At 49.6% G+C, this 15,475-nt stretch overlaps 1 protein-coding gene and 1 long non-coding RNA gene across 6 annotated transcripts in view; both read right to left on the bottom strand.

Annotated features, from left to right (window-relative positions):
- Positions 1–15,475, bottom strand: part of EVC (EvC ciliary complex subunit 1) — an 81,743-nt gene that overhangs the window by 3,528 nt on the left and 62,740 nt on the right. For all 5 annotated transcript variants that reach the window (XM_082389990.1, XM_082389988.1, XM_082389989.1 and 2 more), the window contains exons 13-17: positions 12,934–13,043; positions 10,356–10,566; positions 9,183–9,389; positions 6,314–6,458; positions 4,636–4,747 (exon numbers count right to left, since the gene is read on the bottom strand). In XM_082389990.1, the coding sequence (XP_082246116.1) occupies positions 4,636–4,747; positions 6,314–6,458; positions 9,183–9,389; positions 10,356–10,566; positions 12,934–13,043 (785 nt within the window). The remainder of the gene's footprint in view (positions 1–4,635; positions 4,748–6,313; positions 6,459–9,182; positions 9,390–10,355; positions 10,567–12,933; positions 13,044–15,475) is intronic.
- Positions 2,536–4,627, bottom strand: LOC309627803. Its single transcript, XR_014243964.1, has 2 exons — positions 3,046–4,627; positions 2,536–3,009 (listed from the first exon to the last, which is right to left on the bottom strand). It is a non-coding gene; the product is annotated as an uncharacterized lncRNA (long non-coding RNA).

Genomic DNA, 15,475 nt, shown 5'->3' with positions numbered 1-15,475 from the left:
ACATTTTTCACTTGATCTTCAGGGTGGCTTGGTGACATCAGCAGGACAGAGAGGAGAAAAGCTCGGGAGCAGCTCAGAGGGCTGGGGGCAACCCTGAGGTCCCACAGCTGCAAAGCGGCTGGGCTGCAAGTGGCATCTTCATATGAGAAAATCATTTTAACCCCAGGGTGTGGCAGGGAGCAGGGAGATAGTCCCCTGATAGGACCCATCTTTATTTAAAATTTCAGAATTGCCCTAGCTCCTCCCTTGTAAAACAGAAGGCTCGTTTCCTAGCATACAGAGTCTGAGAAACCCTGAATACAGCAGCCTCATTACTGCTAGTGGCAGAGGACAGAGCTGGGGCTGAAGCAGGGTCCCTGACCTGGAGAGAGGCCCCACCTCCCTTTCAGGAGCAGAGACCCCTCCCCTCCTGCTTTGAATACCCTCTCTCCCTTGGCTGACCTTCCTCTAGTCCTCAGCAAACAGGAGCATTCAATACCACCCACCCTGTTTCTGTAATCGTTCTCTGCCTTCTTCCTTTCAATCTTGTGGTTGATTTTCTGAAAGGGGCTGAATTTCTAGACCTGAAGGCAGAAGTCACTTTTAGCATCAATAGGCAGCTGTCCCTGGAGTATATCTGAAGGCACAAAATTCCACCTGCTTTTGCTTTTGCTCTTCCTTCTACCAGTAATGCCTTTCCCCTCTTCGTTGTTCTTTGTCTGGCAAACTCCTATTCATCCTACAAGACCCCATCATCCGTCATCCATCCATCTATTCACTCATTCCTTTATTCTTAAAAGTATTTCTGGACTTCCAGGTGCTATGCTGGGTTTTAAAGACACAGTTGTGAATAAGAGACTCATAGTCTTTGCCCTCATGGGGCCCCACTTTGAGCTGGGGAGGGGGATAGACATCGAACAAATAACTGTGATAGGGCTGAGGTCAGTGCTCTGCAGTGTGGTTCTCTCTCACACCCTCAAGGAGGATGCATTACTTTCCTGGGGCTGCTCTAACAAATGACCATAAACTAGGGGGCTTAGAAAAACAGAAATCTGTCCTCTCACAGAAGATCCCAGAAATCTTCAGTCAAGGAGTTGACAGGGCCGTGCTTCCTCTGGAGGTTCTAGAGGTGAACACGTTCCTTGCCTCTTCTGGTGGCCGCTGACACCCCTTGGCTTGTGGCTGTGTCACTCCAATCTCTGCCTCTGTCGTCACATCATCTTCTCTGTGTGTGGCCAAATGTCCCTCTGCTTCCCTTGCCATTGGATTTAGGACCCACTGGGATAACCCAGGGTGATGTCCTCCTCTCAAGATCCTTAACATAAATGACATCTGCAAAGACCTTTTTCTAAATAAGGTCGCACGTATAGGTTCAGGGATTAGGACGTGGACATATCTCTTGCGGGCCCCTGTTCAGCTCGCTGCAGAAGCTGGGTGGCTCCTTTCCGTGAGCAGCTTCCTCCCCAGACCCGCCCTGTCACCAGTCCTGGTCACTCTCGACTGTCGTCCTGCTGGCTTGTCTGCTCCCCCGTGGACCTGGCCCTTGGGAAGGCAGGGAAGTGACAGGCCTGCCCGGGAAGGGCCTGTGTGCCCGGGTTAGGGGCAAGGCTTCACCCCCGAGGCCTGGGGAGCCATGCGAGGGCCCAGGAGAATCTGAGACACAGGCTGCCCCTTTTTTTTTCGCGATGCCCTGGTTGCAGCACAGGAAGCAGGGAGGGCGAGCAGGAGTCTGGTCAGAGGCTGCAGCTCTAAGCCAGGAGGGGAGTAACGAGGGCCCCGGACAAGAGAGCCTGCAGAGGACAAAGGCTGTGCTGGGACAGCCAGGTGGTGCCCGAGCTCGGGGGCAGGAGCCCCTTCGGGACTGCTGACCCCTGGCACGTCCTGGAGGGAGGAAACGGCCTGATTGTAGGCCTGGCTGTGGGATCTGAGTCACCGAGTCAGATGCGTAAGTTCATAGACCTCTTGTGTTTGGACTCAGATTTGACTATGGAAATGAAAATTTTTAAAAAAATCCATTCTGAAAGCGTTCTGATTCCAGAACTATTTGAAGTTCACATTGCACTGTGCAGTGCTGAGGGCTCGGCAGTGACAGTGCTGACGGCAATGACGGACATCAGCGCCCTGGCCACGTGCTGGCCTCTGTGTGAGCATTTTGCAGGCTTTGCGTGGCTCATCTGCACAGTTATACATCCATGACGTAGGTGTTACTGCGACCCCATTTTACAGATGGGGAACCTGGGGCTCGGGGCGTGAAGGGACCCAGCCACTATGTGGCTGATGGGAGGGGTCGCCACTGCATCACCTGGTAGCCCTAGGCAAGCTCACTCACAATCCCACCCCTTGCCAGAGATGCAGTTTGAAATTTACCATCTGACTGAGAATTGTGCTTATTGTCATATCGTTTTTTAAAGTCAATACTTGTCATCACCACACTGCTCTGTCCCTAGGAGCTCTGGCTGACTTTCACTAGAAACTGCACTTATGAACTCAAGGAGATGGGCATGGAGGGAAGGGCATCAACGGCCATGTATGAGCCTCTAAATCAGTGAGACTGGGTCATGCACCCACACCCGCACTGGGCTTTGCTTTTATTTTCCATAAACCCGGCAGGGTTGGACCAGGTGGTGGCCGAGGCCCCTCCTCTTGGGTCACTGGGGTCAAAGTGGAGCCCTTGGACCACATCCATCAGAATCCCTGGAGGGAGGGAGCGTGTGCAATTAGATGCCTGGGCCTCCCTCAAAGTCCCTGAGTCTGGGGCTCCAGGTGTGGGGCGGCCCCGCATGTTCAGCAGAAAGCCAGGTGAGACGGATGTCCCGCAGATCTGAGAACCGCTGTAGTTTGATGGATATGCGACAGTCAGAGCAAGCCCCAGCCTCAACCCCATGGCAGGGTATTTACTGACCGCTGTTAATGGCCGGAGGATTTACGGAGGGGATGCTGGACTCACTCTGACCCAGGGGACGCTGTGGTTCCTGTTTCCTAAAAGAGCATCAGATGAGGGCTGGGATTTACGCATGGCATGGCATGGACCTGCTCTCCTTTACCCTGCAGAGCGGTGGCATGGACCTGCTCTCCTTTACCCTGCAGAGCGGTGGTCCTGCTGCTGCTTCCAGCCGGCGGGATGCCTCTCCTTAGACAAGGGACCCCTGCCCCTGCTGCGGATCTGCAGTGCCCCCTCCCCTCATCATAGTGCCTGCACCAACTTACTGCCATCTCTTTACTTGTCCGTCTCTCCCTGCAGGCTGTGAGCACCCGGGTGGGAGGTGCTGTCCCCCGCGCCTAGCTCAGGACCTAAGTATGCACTTACAGGGACTTGTCGGTGCTGAGCCCACATCTCCTCAGCCCACCTGGTGGCCGGCTGCCCTTCAGTGGACAGTTCCCACATGCACCAACGGCATCTTACAAGCACCTGTGACCAGGTACCAGGGCTTCCTCCTGCCATGAAGCGGGTGGGGGGCTTGGCCAGCTCAGGGATGCCTGGGAAGGATGGAGAGTTAACACCTCCAGGACAGACCCTCAACCAATGTGGAAGGGGGTTGGTAGACAAATCCCCTATTTTCCTTGCCCCTTGCCGGCGTAATTGGAAGTTGAGTTCTGCACAATCTCTCAGGAGGTCCAGACCGGGGTTGGGCCTCAGTTGCCATGGAAACCCCTCATCATCACAGGCCTTACTGGCTTTTCTCCCATGTGGTAGGCTGCTCAGCGGCCCCCAAAGGTGTCCACGCCCTAATCCCTGGAATGTGTGAAGATGTTATGTTACACAGCAATCGGGACTTTGTAGGCGTGATTAAGGTTACTGATTTAAATTTGGAGATTATCCTTGATTATCTTGGTGAGTCTCAATCACCAGAGCCCATAAAAGCAGAGAAGTTTCTCCAGCTGGGGTCAGAGAGATGCAGCAGAAGAGATTCCAAGTGTAGGCAGGACCTAATGGTCGAGATGCAGGGGCCACGTGCAAAGACCAGAGAGTGGCCGAGGGGAGGTCAGGGTGGGGGGGCCAGCCGATAGCCACAAGGAAACAGGACCTCCGTTCTACAAGGAACTGGATTCTGCCGACACCGGAAGAAGCGTGGAAGCTTCCAGAGCCTCCGATGAGAGCCTGGCCAGCAACACCTTGATTTTGGCCTGTGAGGCCTAGAGAAACCAGCGGCGCCCACCCGACTTCTGACCTCTGGATCCCTGAGATAACACAGCGTGTGATTCGCGATGGGTCCTTGTTACGGCAAACAGCCTTCGTCCTCATTCCCCTGCTCCCTCCCTGTGCTTCCCGGGCTCGCCTGCCCCCCAGGTCCTTGGCTCAGGGTCTGCTTCTGGGGGAACCCTCAGCACGGACCAGAGAGGAGGTGCCAGTGCAGGGCTGTGAAGACCACTCAGACCTGGAAGGGAAGCTCCCACCACACCTTGACCTGTGCCCTTGCGCCAGGTCCCTTGCAGGGGGCCGTGGGTAGAAGGGAGAGCCAGGCGGGGGCTCATAGGCTTCCACGCAGCGGGGGAGGCAGAGGAGACCCGGGTCCGCAGGCGAATGTGCGGGAGGTCAGCTGCCGGGAGTGTCAGTGTCACTTGCACTGAGTGTAAGGTCAGTGCCGAGAGACACGTGCGATGCACAGGGGCCGGGACGACCCTTGTGGGGACCCGCAGACAGCAGTGAGGCCTCACCTCTGGTGCACAGCTCCGGAGGCTTCCTGAGCTCCACCTGCTACCTCGGCCCCTGATGAAGGATCACCGAGTTCCTGCTTTTTCCGCAGCTTGAAATTTTCCATTCTCTCACCTAGAGCATTTAACATACACACAACGGTCAAGGTCCATGTTTGAAGGGCTGACACTGCCAGGTCTGGCCCGGGCGCTGAGGTGCAGGGATCAGGACACATGTGCTCTCAGGTGTGCCTCTGCCAGCGCCACAGTTCACCCTGGGAAGGACTCCGTGTGCGTGAGGATGCTGCAGCTTCCATCACACCCCGCGAACCCGGGAGGGCAGTACCCCGGCTCTCCCTGCAACTGCTCAGGCCCGGCTTTCTTGTAAGTATCAGGAGAAAGGGAAGCCGAATAAGAAAGAGTTAACACTAAAGGGCCACCACAAATGGATAAAAATCCACACCAGGAAGGAAAAACCATTCAACAAGCAGAGCTGTAGGGGTGCAGTTAGCCTTACAGACATGGGTGCTGAACTGGGTGCTTTCCAAGGAGCGGGGAGGTTTAGCCTCTGAGTCCGAGGTGCACTGGTCTGCATATCAGAACCTGCTTCTTCTTTTTTTTTTTTTTAATTTAAAACAATGGTATATTTTGAAACAGATGATGAAGACTAAAATTATTTTCTCCTGGATTCTTACTACCACCTGAATTAACTGCCTATTTATTGGACCCTAGTTATAATGAGAGGATGTATGAAGGGGGAGCCCAACCCTAGCCCTGCAGATGCAGAAACCGAGGCCTAGAGAGGGGATGTGAACACCCTGGTTCCTGAACGTTCTGCAGAGGCGATCAATCTCATCTGTCTCCTGCTGAAGGAGACCAACCCTTACTTCGGAAAAACATCAGGAAGGATCTGTAGCCAGCTGGCAGATTTCTGGGCGTGTCCCAGATTTTATCTGAATGTAGGGCTCAAATTCCCCAGGGCAAGGGGAAGAGAAAAGTGGCAGCTGAGCTTATTGAGAAACATAATATTCACAGGAGACCTGCCCCCAGGACCCGCTGCCGGTCCTTCGTCTAGGGATCTTGGACCGTCCAGGAAGCATCCGTCAGAGAACACGGGATTCTACTTTGTTCTGAAGCCCTGGACGCAGGGAGGGATGTTACAAGAACAGGCTCTAAGGAACTGGGTTTTGTCTATTACTACACCATGTTCTTGCTGGCCTTGGGGATCTTGTCCATTCCATCCCCTGGGTGGCCTCTTACAGGAGCCCACAGGGGAAAACTGTCTGGGTCTCAGGCACATTTATGAGCCACTAGCCTTTTCTTATGGACACTGTGACAGCTTTAATTGAGGAAATTTCTATCTCTTTGGCCACCAGGACGTCCAGAGCCAAACCCATGGCACCTCTAAGTAGGGATCTGATGGCATATGTCCCAGACAATGGCCTAACCCTAACCCTAACGTCCTTGTCCTGATTAACCTACTTTAAAAAAAAAATCCTATTGTACCGTATGGATATGTTTCTTTAAGTGCTTTTTCAAAAGCCTTTTGGGGACAAAGCAGGAGATAATTAAATACATAAAACATTAAAAAAATTAAATCTCCCAAAATAAAATTTGAAAAACCTGACATCTTGCCCTGTCCCCAACTAAGAGCATGTTTGGCTCGTTGTTGGCAGGGCTTCCCAGTGGAAGGGTGCTATACCCTGCAGGGTCTTCAGATGGTGCAGCTTTCTCTCCTCGTGGTCCTGCATGGCCCTCCTGATCTGCTGGTAATACGCGTGCACGAGCCGGCCGACACCAGCGCTGGTCACGTAGACGCTCTCCACAGCCGCCTCCATCAGTGTTCTCTGTGGGCAGGAGGGGCACGTCTCAGCAGAGGGCACACGTGGAGCCAGCCATGGCCGGCATGGTCCTGGCTCCCATATTCCACCCACTCTCAACATTGGCTGGTCAGGAGCAGGCGGAGAGTGCGTGGCTGGTTTAAACCAGTTTCGATAATCTTATTTTCCTTTGTCAGGGATGGTCTGAGGCTGACTGTATGACCCAATTCTGGCCAATGAGATGAAATATTAGGGAAAGTCTGCTGAGGGCCTACCCTTTCCGAACATTAAGGCAAAGCCTTGGTGGGGATGAAAGACTTTGCTGTTTCCCTCTTCCTGCCTAGAATGCAAACTTGATGTCTGGAGTGGCAGTGGCCATTTTGAGACTATGAGGCAACCAACCAACACCAAGAGTGATGGATCAGAGAGTCTGGTCCTTGGTCATATCACAGAGCCTCTGTGCCAGCCTGGAACCACCTACTTCCACATTTCTTGTTATGTGAGATCAGTAACTTCTATTTATTTTTGTCACTTGCAGTTACATGCATTCCTCAATGATATACCTTCAGACCCAAAACAGAACAGAAAGGAAATGCTGAGATGTCCCATCACCAGGGACATGTTGGTTGTGCACTGGCAAAATCACCATCTTTTACTTCATAAGATGATGGGCAAAAGTCAGGTTCCAGAGCCCCCATTTCAGCATTTATTGAATGGTTCCAAGCTTTGGGCAAGGAAAAAATACCCATTTATTATTGTTGAGTGATTGGTTATGTTCCAAGGCCTAAGAAATGTTCCTTGATTTGCAGGTGTGGACGGAAGCTGTGGAGGTGAGGAGGGTTGCAGCTCAGGGTGCAGAGCAGGTGAGAGCCCACCTTCTCACTCCCGGGCCCTGCTCCTCCCTTACTGTGGCCGGTTCTCTCTCCCCCTCTGTCGGACATCTACATCTGATTCCACCTCCCACGAGGACTCTGGGCTCTGGCCTTGCACTTCCAGTCAGGAGCTCCCACCGATGGCCAGTGGCCTTCCTTGAATTTCATTTAGCACATGGAAGGCAGGAGACAGGAAGTCCCTCTTCTCCCCTCTCAAGTCAGCAAACCCACCTGCACATCACGCTTTCTGTCCATCTGTCTTCCTGCCACAGGCAAGTGGTGTCTACCCCCTCTGCATCCCACCCCTCCACCCCTCTCCAGGGCCTCCACCATTCTCCCCTCCTCATCAGTTTTTCCAGCTCGTATACCATTCGAATCAGCAAACACATTTGCTTGAGTAGCTCCAACTTTTCAGCCCTCTCTCGATCCCCCTCAGGCACTGCCTGTGTCTCAGTTTCTGCAAAACTTCTCAAGGGCTAGCGTGTCCTCTCCCATTAGATCATAAGCTCCTTGAAGGCAGGAATGCTGCCACCTGGCTACTCTCTATCCCAGCACCTGCCGCAGGGCCTGGGGCCAAGGAGCCCTGTGAAATGAACATCCTTCCAGATACTGAACCCATGTTCTTTCTGGTGTGTGTGTGTGTACTGGGAGCGGGGAGGGGTGTTCATCATTATCTAATTCTGAATCAGAGTCCCTTGGGGAAGGTGAGGACAAAATATGCCAAACTCATATTTCATTCTGTTTTCCTGTAACGACCGTTGATTAGGTCAGAGTTGTAGAATTTTAGGGGAAGGAAGAGACCCATCCAGCATCGCTAGCCCTGATGTCTGGATGATGTGGGCAGACGTGAGAGATTTAGAACGACAAGGGGTGTCTCAGAAACGTGGGTCCAACCTCTTTCCTGTGCAGATGAGTGACTTTACGTAAATGAAAGGACACATGGAAGGTGCCCGCAAGCGTCCTGGCATATCCTGATGTGGGTCTGCTGCCAGCCGCAGATCTGCGACACCTCCCGTGGGTGCCGGCCATGGACTCTCTCTGCCGTGGTCTGCAATACACGGGGTGTCTTGCCTTTTCTTTTGGCTTGGGTGAGGAGGCAGCCAAGGAGAAGCCGAGCATATGCACCGGTCATGCAGGGCAAGGCCAGCCTCCGGTCCCGGCCACTCACTAAGGATGGGAGGCTTTAAGCATGTCTTTTGCCCAATGATAAGCCTCAGTCTTCCCACCCGAATGATGGAAAGAAAAATCATCCTTTCTGTGCAAGGGTTGTGGTGAGAGCCCAGTGAGACGAGGCAGACAAAGCCCTCCTGCAGACGTAGAAAGGCAACGCTCACGTCACTTCTTACTATGGCTATTTGCACGCCTGCGGTTTGTCATCACCGTCAGTACAAGGAGGAAACCACTGCTTACTCAAGTCAGACTGATTTTAGCTGCACTGCTCAGCTGTCAGGGCCAACGCCACCAACCCTTAGGTCTCCACAGAGGCGGCCAGAGGCAGGGAGTGTCCATGTCTCTCACTGGGAGAGGGGCTTCGGTTCGAATCCTGCGTCAGCCACTGACCGGCTGGGCGGCTCTGGTTGAAACCACGGCCCTCCCGGAGCTGCTGCAAGGACCGAGCCAGGGCTCAGAAAGATGCGACATGGGGCCAGGCAGCAGGCGCAAGTCCTCACTGCTCCACGGGGGGGGGGGGGGGCCTTCCCTCTTACGGGGGAGGAAAAGGAGGCTCAGCGGAGCCAGGTAAGCCCTGCGAGGCCAGAAGCTCCTGGGCAGGCCCCGGCTGCTGCTCTGCCCAAACCCTGCCTCTTGCCCGCCCTTCCTCCCCACCCCAGCCCAAAGTCTCCTGTGCCTCGGGCTCCCTGGGGCTGGGGTGGCCTCGCACCTTGAAATCATCCCTGTCCTTGGCCCGGCTCTTGGAGGCCACGTTCCGCGCGTGGCCCAGCAGTGTGTGCCCGATGGCCCGCTCTGTGTGGTGCTGTAGGAGCTGCCCGACTTCCTGGGCCTCGGCCAGGAGCTGCTGCCGAAGCTGCAGCCGTGTTTGCTGCGTCTCCTCCTCCAGCCGGCCAGCCTCCTCCAGGACGCGCGCCTCCTGAAAAGGACGGGCGGGGAGAGGTTGGAGCCCCACTGCTGCCCTGCACGGATGCTCCGGTCAGGGCCAGGACCAGGATGTAGGGTCGGCCCTGCCCGGGGTTCCAGGAAAGCTGGAGAAGGGATGGAGAAGGGAAAGTGGGGACCTCTAAACGCACTTGATGAGCCTGGGTATCTTGAAGATCCCCCAAGGCATTTACTGAGCACCAACCACGTGCCCAGTGCCATCCGTGGCTTCTCACATACAGAAGCACTTCCTCATTCATTCCAAACACCGTGAGGCCTGGACACTAGCAGTGATGAGGACACAGAGGCTCAGAGAGGCTGAGTAACTTTCTCTAAGTCCCACAGCAGAGCAGGTTCTAAAGTCACATCTGAGTCCGCGAGTAGCCTGGGACATCGTGGAGGCCAACACAAGGCCTATGGGGATTCCTTTTCTTGAAGGAATAAGAGCTGGAGAAGGAGGTGGGGGAATCAGAGGTTGGGCAGTACATCCTGCCTGCTTCCCACCGAGCCCTCCTGGGCCGAGCAAAAGAGACTGTGAGCTTGTCCCTCACGAAGGGGTCAAAAAACATCAGCTGCTCCTATAGCGCAGTGGCTACAGGAGACCTGGAGTCAGCTTGCTTGGGTTTAAATCCCAGTCCCACAATTTACAAAGACTTTCTTTTGATCTGTTAAAACCTTAAAACAGACTACAGAGCCCTTTTCTCCCAACGCCCGATGACGACTGTACCTATCCGTGCTCTGATTTCATGTGCGTTTTTAGTATAATTCTCATTATAATGTACACCAGAAGCTTTGGGCATACTGGGTGCCCCACTACGGGGGGGGGGGGCGGGCTGCCATTGTCCTGACCCCGCAACGATGCTGGGGCAGGCTTGGGGTTTTGGCTAAACCGGGCTGGAGCCTGGAAGCTGAGGAAGCAGCACTCCTGTCTGCGGGGCAGGGGGCTGACGCACGGTCTTACCAAGGCTCTGAGCAGCTGCCACTGATGCTCGTCCAAACACTGGGAGGAGTCCTGCTCCAGGACGTGCTGTTCTCGCAACTCCTGGAGAAGGCTCTTCTTCCCTGACAGCCTCATCTGGGTCAGGGTGGTGATGGCGCTGCCGCGGAGAGCCAGCCTCCGGAGAGCTGAGCGTAAGAGCAGGTCGTGCCCCTGCAGGATGCACTGCGTGGACCTTTGGAGAAAGGGGGTGCCGGGCTGAGGGGTCGATATTCTTGGCTTCACTGAGTGTGATTGGCTTATGTTATGTGACAGCTTGACTGGGCCATGGGGTGCCTGGACATGTGATCAAACATCATTCTGAGAACTTCTGTGAGGGTGTTTCTGTATGAGATTAACATTTGAATGGGTAGACTGTGTAAAGCAGATTGTCCTCCCTAATGTGGGTGGGCCTCATCCAGTCAGTTGAAGGTGTGAAGAGAGGAAAAAGCTGACTTACCCATGAGTAAGAGGGAACTACTCCTCCCTGACGGCCTTGAGTGGGATATAGGTTTCTCGTTTTGGACTCAAACTGAAACACTGGCTTTTCCTGGGTCTTGCGACTGCTGGCCTTCAGACTGGATCTTACACCATTAGCCCTCCTGGTTCTCAGGCCTTTGGACTTGGGACTGAAACTACACATTGGTTCTCCTGAGTCTCCAGCTTGTCAGCTGCAGATCTTGGGACATCTCAGCTTCTCTCTCTGTATCTATATCTATATCTATAGGTTCTGTTTCTCTGGAGAATCCTAATACACTGACCCACCAAGAAATACCCCAAATAGTCATGCCCCACAGGGAACCTTTACAGAGGTAGTAGGTTGGAATTATCCCATCCCCTGTTGCCCATCCTCTTAGACGCGGTGCTGACCTGGGTTATATTCAGCCATCTGTTCTTTTACTAATCTTTTAAACTTTATCACGTTCTGCCCCAAGTTTCAGGTGCATATATGCAGCTTCCTTCAGTACATATCCACTCAAATTTCTTACATAGCTCTCAAAATTAACACATCCAAAACTGAAATCATGAGCTATTTTTGAGTTCCTATCCCAATGAGTCAAGTAGAAAACCTCGGTCTACCCAGGAGGCTTGACATTTGGTTTTATAACTTAAGGTATTTTCTGACAGCCTGAAAAGTTGAACAAAGCACTGTCAGTCAGTTTACCAAGGAGAAGAGACCTGGCAAACACTCCAGGCTTCCAGCTGGGGGCCCTCATCCTAAGAATAAGGAATCATCCCTTGTAAAGACCTAACTCTGAATCAGCTAAATTCACAAATGGAGTGGTTGATCTGCCACTTTCTGAAATCCCTGCTAGAAGTAAGATAAATCCTCTCTGGAGGAAGATCCCATCATTCAAAGTCTCAAATTATCTCTACAATTTTTAATAACACTGTCCAGCATTCAATAAAAATAACCAGACTTGCAAACAGATTAAGAATTGACCAAAAATAAAGAGAAAAAATGGATAATAGAAACATACCCACAAGATATTGGACATTAGAATAATCAGCTATGATGAATATGTTTAGGAAATTAAATGATAAGATGAACTTTAGAAGATAACTGGAAACTAAGACAAAAATAAAATGGAAATTTTAGAACTGAAAACATAGTAACCAACATTAAGAATTCAGTAGATGGGTTTAACAGCAGATAAGACACAGCTGAAGAGAGCATGAACTGGAAGATAGTTCAAAATAAGTATCTAGACTGAACCACAGGGAACAAAAATATAGAATAGCTTCTAAGAAGCAAATGACATAAGGTGAAAAAAATCTAATAAACGTGTAACTGCAGCCCCAGGAAGAATAGGGACAGAATAGGCAGAAGGAATATTTAAAGAGATAGAGGCTCAGAATTTTCAAAAACTGATGAAATATAGCAAATCACAGGTTCAAGAAGCACTACAGATTTATTTAAAACAAGCAAACAAGACATTCACAAAAAACCACATCCATGTTTAGGCATATTATAATAAACTGATGAAAACCAAAGAACAAAAGAAAATCTTAAAAGCAACCAGAAACAATTGAAATCAGAAGACAAAGTATCACCTTTAAAAGTATTTTAAAAAAACAACCAAACTAGGATTCTATACCCTACGAAAACATTCCTCAAAAATGAAGATGAGATAGACATTTTCAGACAAACAAAACCTAAGAGAATTTGTCACTAGCAAATCTAAAATAATGAGAACCTTCATGCAAAAGAAAATACTCCTAGATGGAAACTTAAAGATACAGGAAACAATCAAGAGCAACGGAAAGGGTAAATCTAAATGAATACTGACTGCATAAACCAAAACTAATATCTCATGGGGTTGAAAATATATAGAGATGTAAAATATCCAGTAAGTCATGTGCCCACATCAATTCTGACTCCAAGCTTGCATCCATGGCACTTTGCTATCACTCTATTTCACATTTATATTTACAATTTGGTCTCAAGATCACACTGTAAGGGAGGCCGGGGAATGGGTAACCTTACAGATGAGGACACTGAGGTTAGCATGGAGTATCACACAGGACACAAGGCCCCCACCCTCCAGAAAGCTGTACTCACTCTTCACTGAGGCCGCCAAGTTGGCCCAAGACTCGGTGGATGATGCTTTCCTGGTCATCCCGCAGGTGTGTCTGCAGCACAGTGGACAGTGTGTGCTCCTCCATCCACACCTAAACCCCAGGACAGAGGGACAGGGGTCGACTCAGGTTCACTTCATCCATCATTGCTTTGTTGGGTCATACCTTTTGTTTTTTATTTTTTTTTTAATTCCTTTCTTAAGGGATTTTTAAAAAATCCCTCCTCTATCCACACCTAAACCCCAGGACAGAGGGACAGGGGTCAACTCAAGTTCATTTCATCCATCATTGCTTTGTTGGATCACGTCTTTTGTTTCTTATTTTTTTAAAATCCCTTTCTCCCTGGATTTAATTAAATTTTTCTCTTATATTTTCGGCTAAAGTTTAAAAATGTTTCCTATTTGCATGTACATCTTAAGCCATTTAATACGTATTTTCTGTGGCATGAGGAAGGGATCTAATTTTCCCTGGATAAACTGATACTAATTGCCCTAGCACCATTTATTAGATAATTTATCTTTTTATGATGGGCCTGTCATGCCACCTTGTCTGACATAGTTTCCATATATATATGAATTTCATTCCAGGCTCCTCCTTTTATTCTGTGGATCTGTCTGTTTATTTCTATACAAATACCTCACTGCTTTAATTCCTATAGTTTATAGGAAGACTTCATAGCTGCTAGGGTAAGTCTTCCCACATTCTTTTGTACAAAACTGTCTTAACTATTCTTGGTTGCTTTTCTTTACATACGAATTTTAGGATCAGTTTATCAAGTTTGGGAAAACAGCTTTTTTTAGATTTTCTTGTAATTGGATTGAATTTACAGATTAATTTGTAGAGAATCACTGTTTTTCCAAAATTGAGTTGTCCTATCCAAAAACAAGGCCTTTCTCTCAATTCTTGCTTTATCCTTTCAACAACATTTTATAAACTTCTCCATTAAGCTCTTATAAACATTGGTCAGATTTATTTTTAGGCTTTTAGCTTTGATACTGAAGGGGATCTTTTAGGCTCCCTGTAGCTTTTATTCTGAAGAGGATCTTTATGTTATCACTGTTCTCCTCTACTGCTTTGAAAGTTACCTATTCTGTTTCTATTTCTTCAGTGGTTTTAAATTTTTAATTACATTCCCGACTCCAGAAATCTTAAGTTTAATCAACATTTCTTTTACCTTAGAATTCATGACAGTCAGCACTTCTGAAAATTTCTTATCTGTTATCACTTTGAATTTTCTCTCTCCTTCATTCTCTCCTAGAATTCTTAGAAGACTAAGGAAGACCCTCCAGGACTTTCTCATTCTGTTCCCATGTCTCCTAACCTCTCATATTTTCCATCTCTTTAGCTCTCTGTGCCATATTCTGGACCACTTTCTCACCTTTATCTCCTAGTTTACACACTGCGTCTTCAACCATAATTTGATCTGCTGTTTAACTCATCCATTAAATTTGTTTTCATGACTATAATTTTCATTCGTAAACTATGTGGTTTTTTATCTGTCATCTTTTTACATCATGTCTTGTTTTTACGCTAGTAATTCCTCCTGCTATTGTTTTAAACATACTTCCTTTATAAGCGCTCTCTAATAGTCCCTTCACCTGAATTTCTCGGTGCTTGTTGTGGTCTAAACTTGGTGCTTACTGTACATGCTGGCCCTCACTTATGGTGGATTGTTGCTTGTGTGTTTTGTAATTTTGGATGTTAGCTCATCTTCAGTGTGGCTTTATCTGTGAAAATCCTGTGAGGTCCAAGGCCACACAGCTTTTTAGTGGAGCAGAGGCTCAAATCTAAGTCTGTCTGTCCCCAAAGCTCAAATCTTTTCTAGCTGCATCTGCTCCTCCCTGACTATCTCGCATCACAGGGAGAAACATGCACCTAGAAACATGCAGCTGGACTGTGTTACACCAAGGGCTCAATCACTAAGGTGAGACTCTTTTACTTTCCCACATATGTAGCTCTTTTCTGGAGATGGCCATGCTGTATGCAGAACAGGGACAAAGCATAGAGGTCTGGGTGTGAGTAAGCAGCCTAGACTTCAGTTCTCTGGGCCCTGAGATTCGTAGCACATACTTAATCTCACAAAATCACACTGTGTGACTCAGAACTTTTCCTTTAAGTCAGTCCCTGACGCCTCTTGTGAGGGGTCTACAATAACCTGTCAAAGTGCTTGGGAAACCAGAACATTCTAGAAAATTCTACACAGTGTAGATTCTCTAAAAGGTAAATTAACATTGTCACTAAGAACATGGGGGTCTTTGGTGTGCGTTTTGAGAAGGCAGATAAAACTAGCAACGGGATCCAAAGCCGATCAAGAGGACGGAGATCATAGGATCAGATGGTGCCTGCAATGGTCACACCACCCTCTTCAACGTTATCAAATGCAGGTTCATGAATGTTTAAATTCCGAAGCAAAAACCTGCTTCCGTGGGCTAGAGCACTGACCCTGTTCATTGCTACCAGGTTATTCTGTGGTTTCCCATATGTTTACTCTTTGTTTCAAATTTTCATTTACTAAGGAGAGAAGG

The sequence above is a fragment of the Balaenoptera borealis genome (genome assembly GCF_965194805.1).
Source record: "Balaenoptera borealis genome assembly, chromosome: 4".
NCBI classification, from domain to species: domain Eukaryota; kingdom Metazoa; phylum Chordata; class Mammalia; order Artiodactyla; family Balaenopteridae; genus Balaenoptera; species Balaenoptera borealis.
The sequence above is the reverse complement of the archived record's forward strand: the minus strand, read 5'-3'. Positions and strand labels throughout refer to the sequence as shown.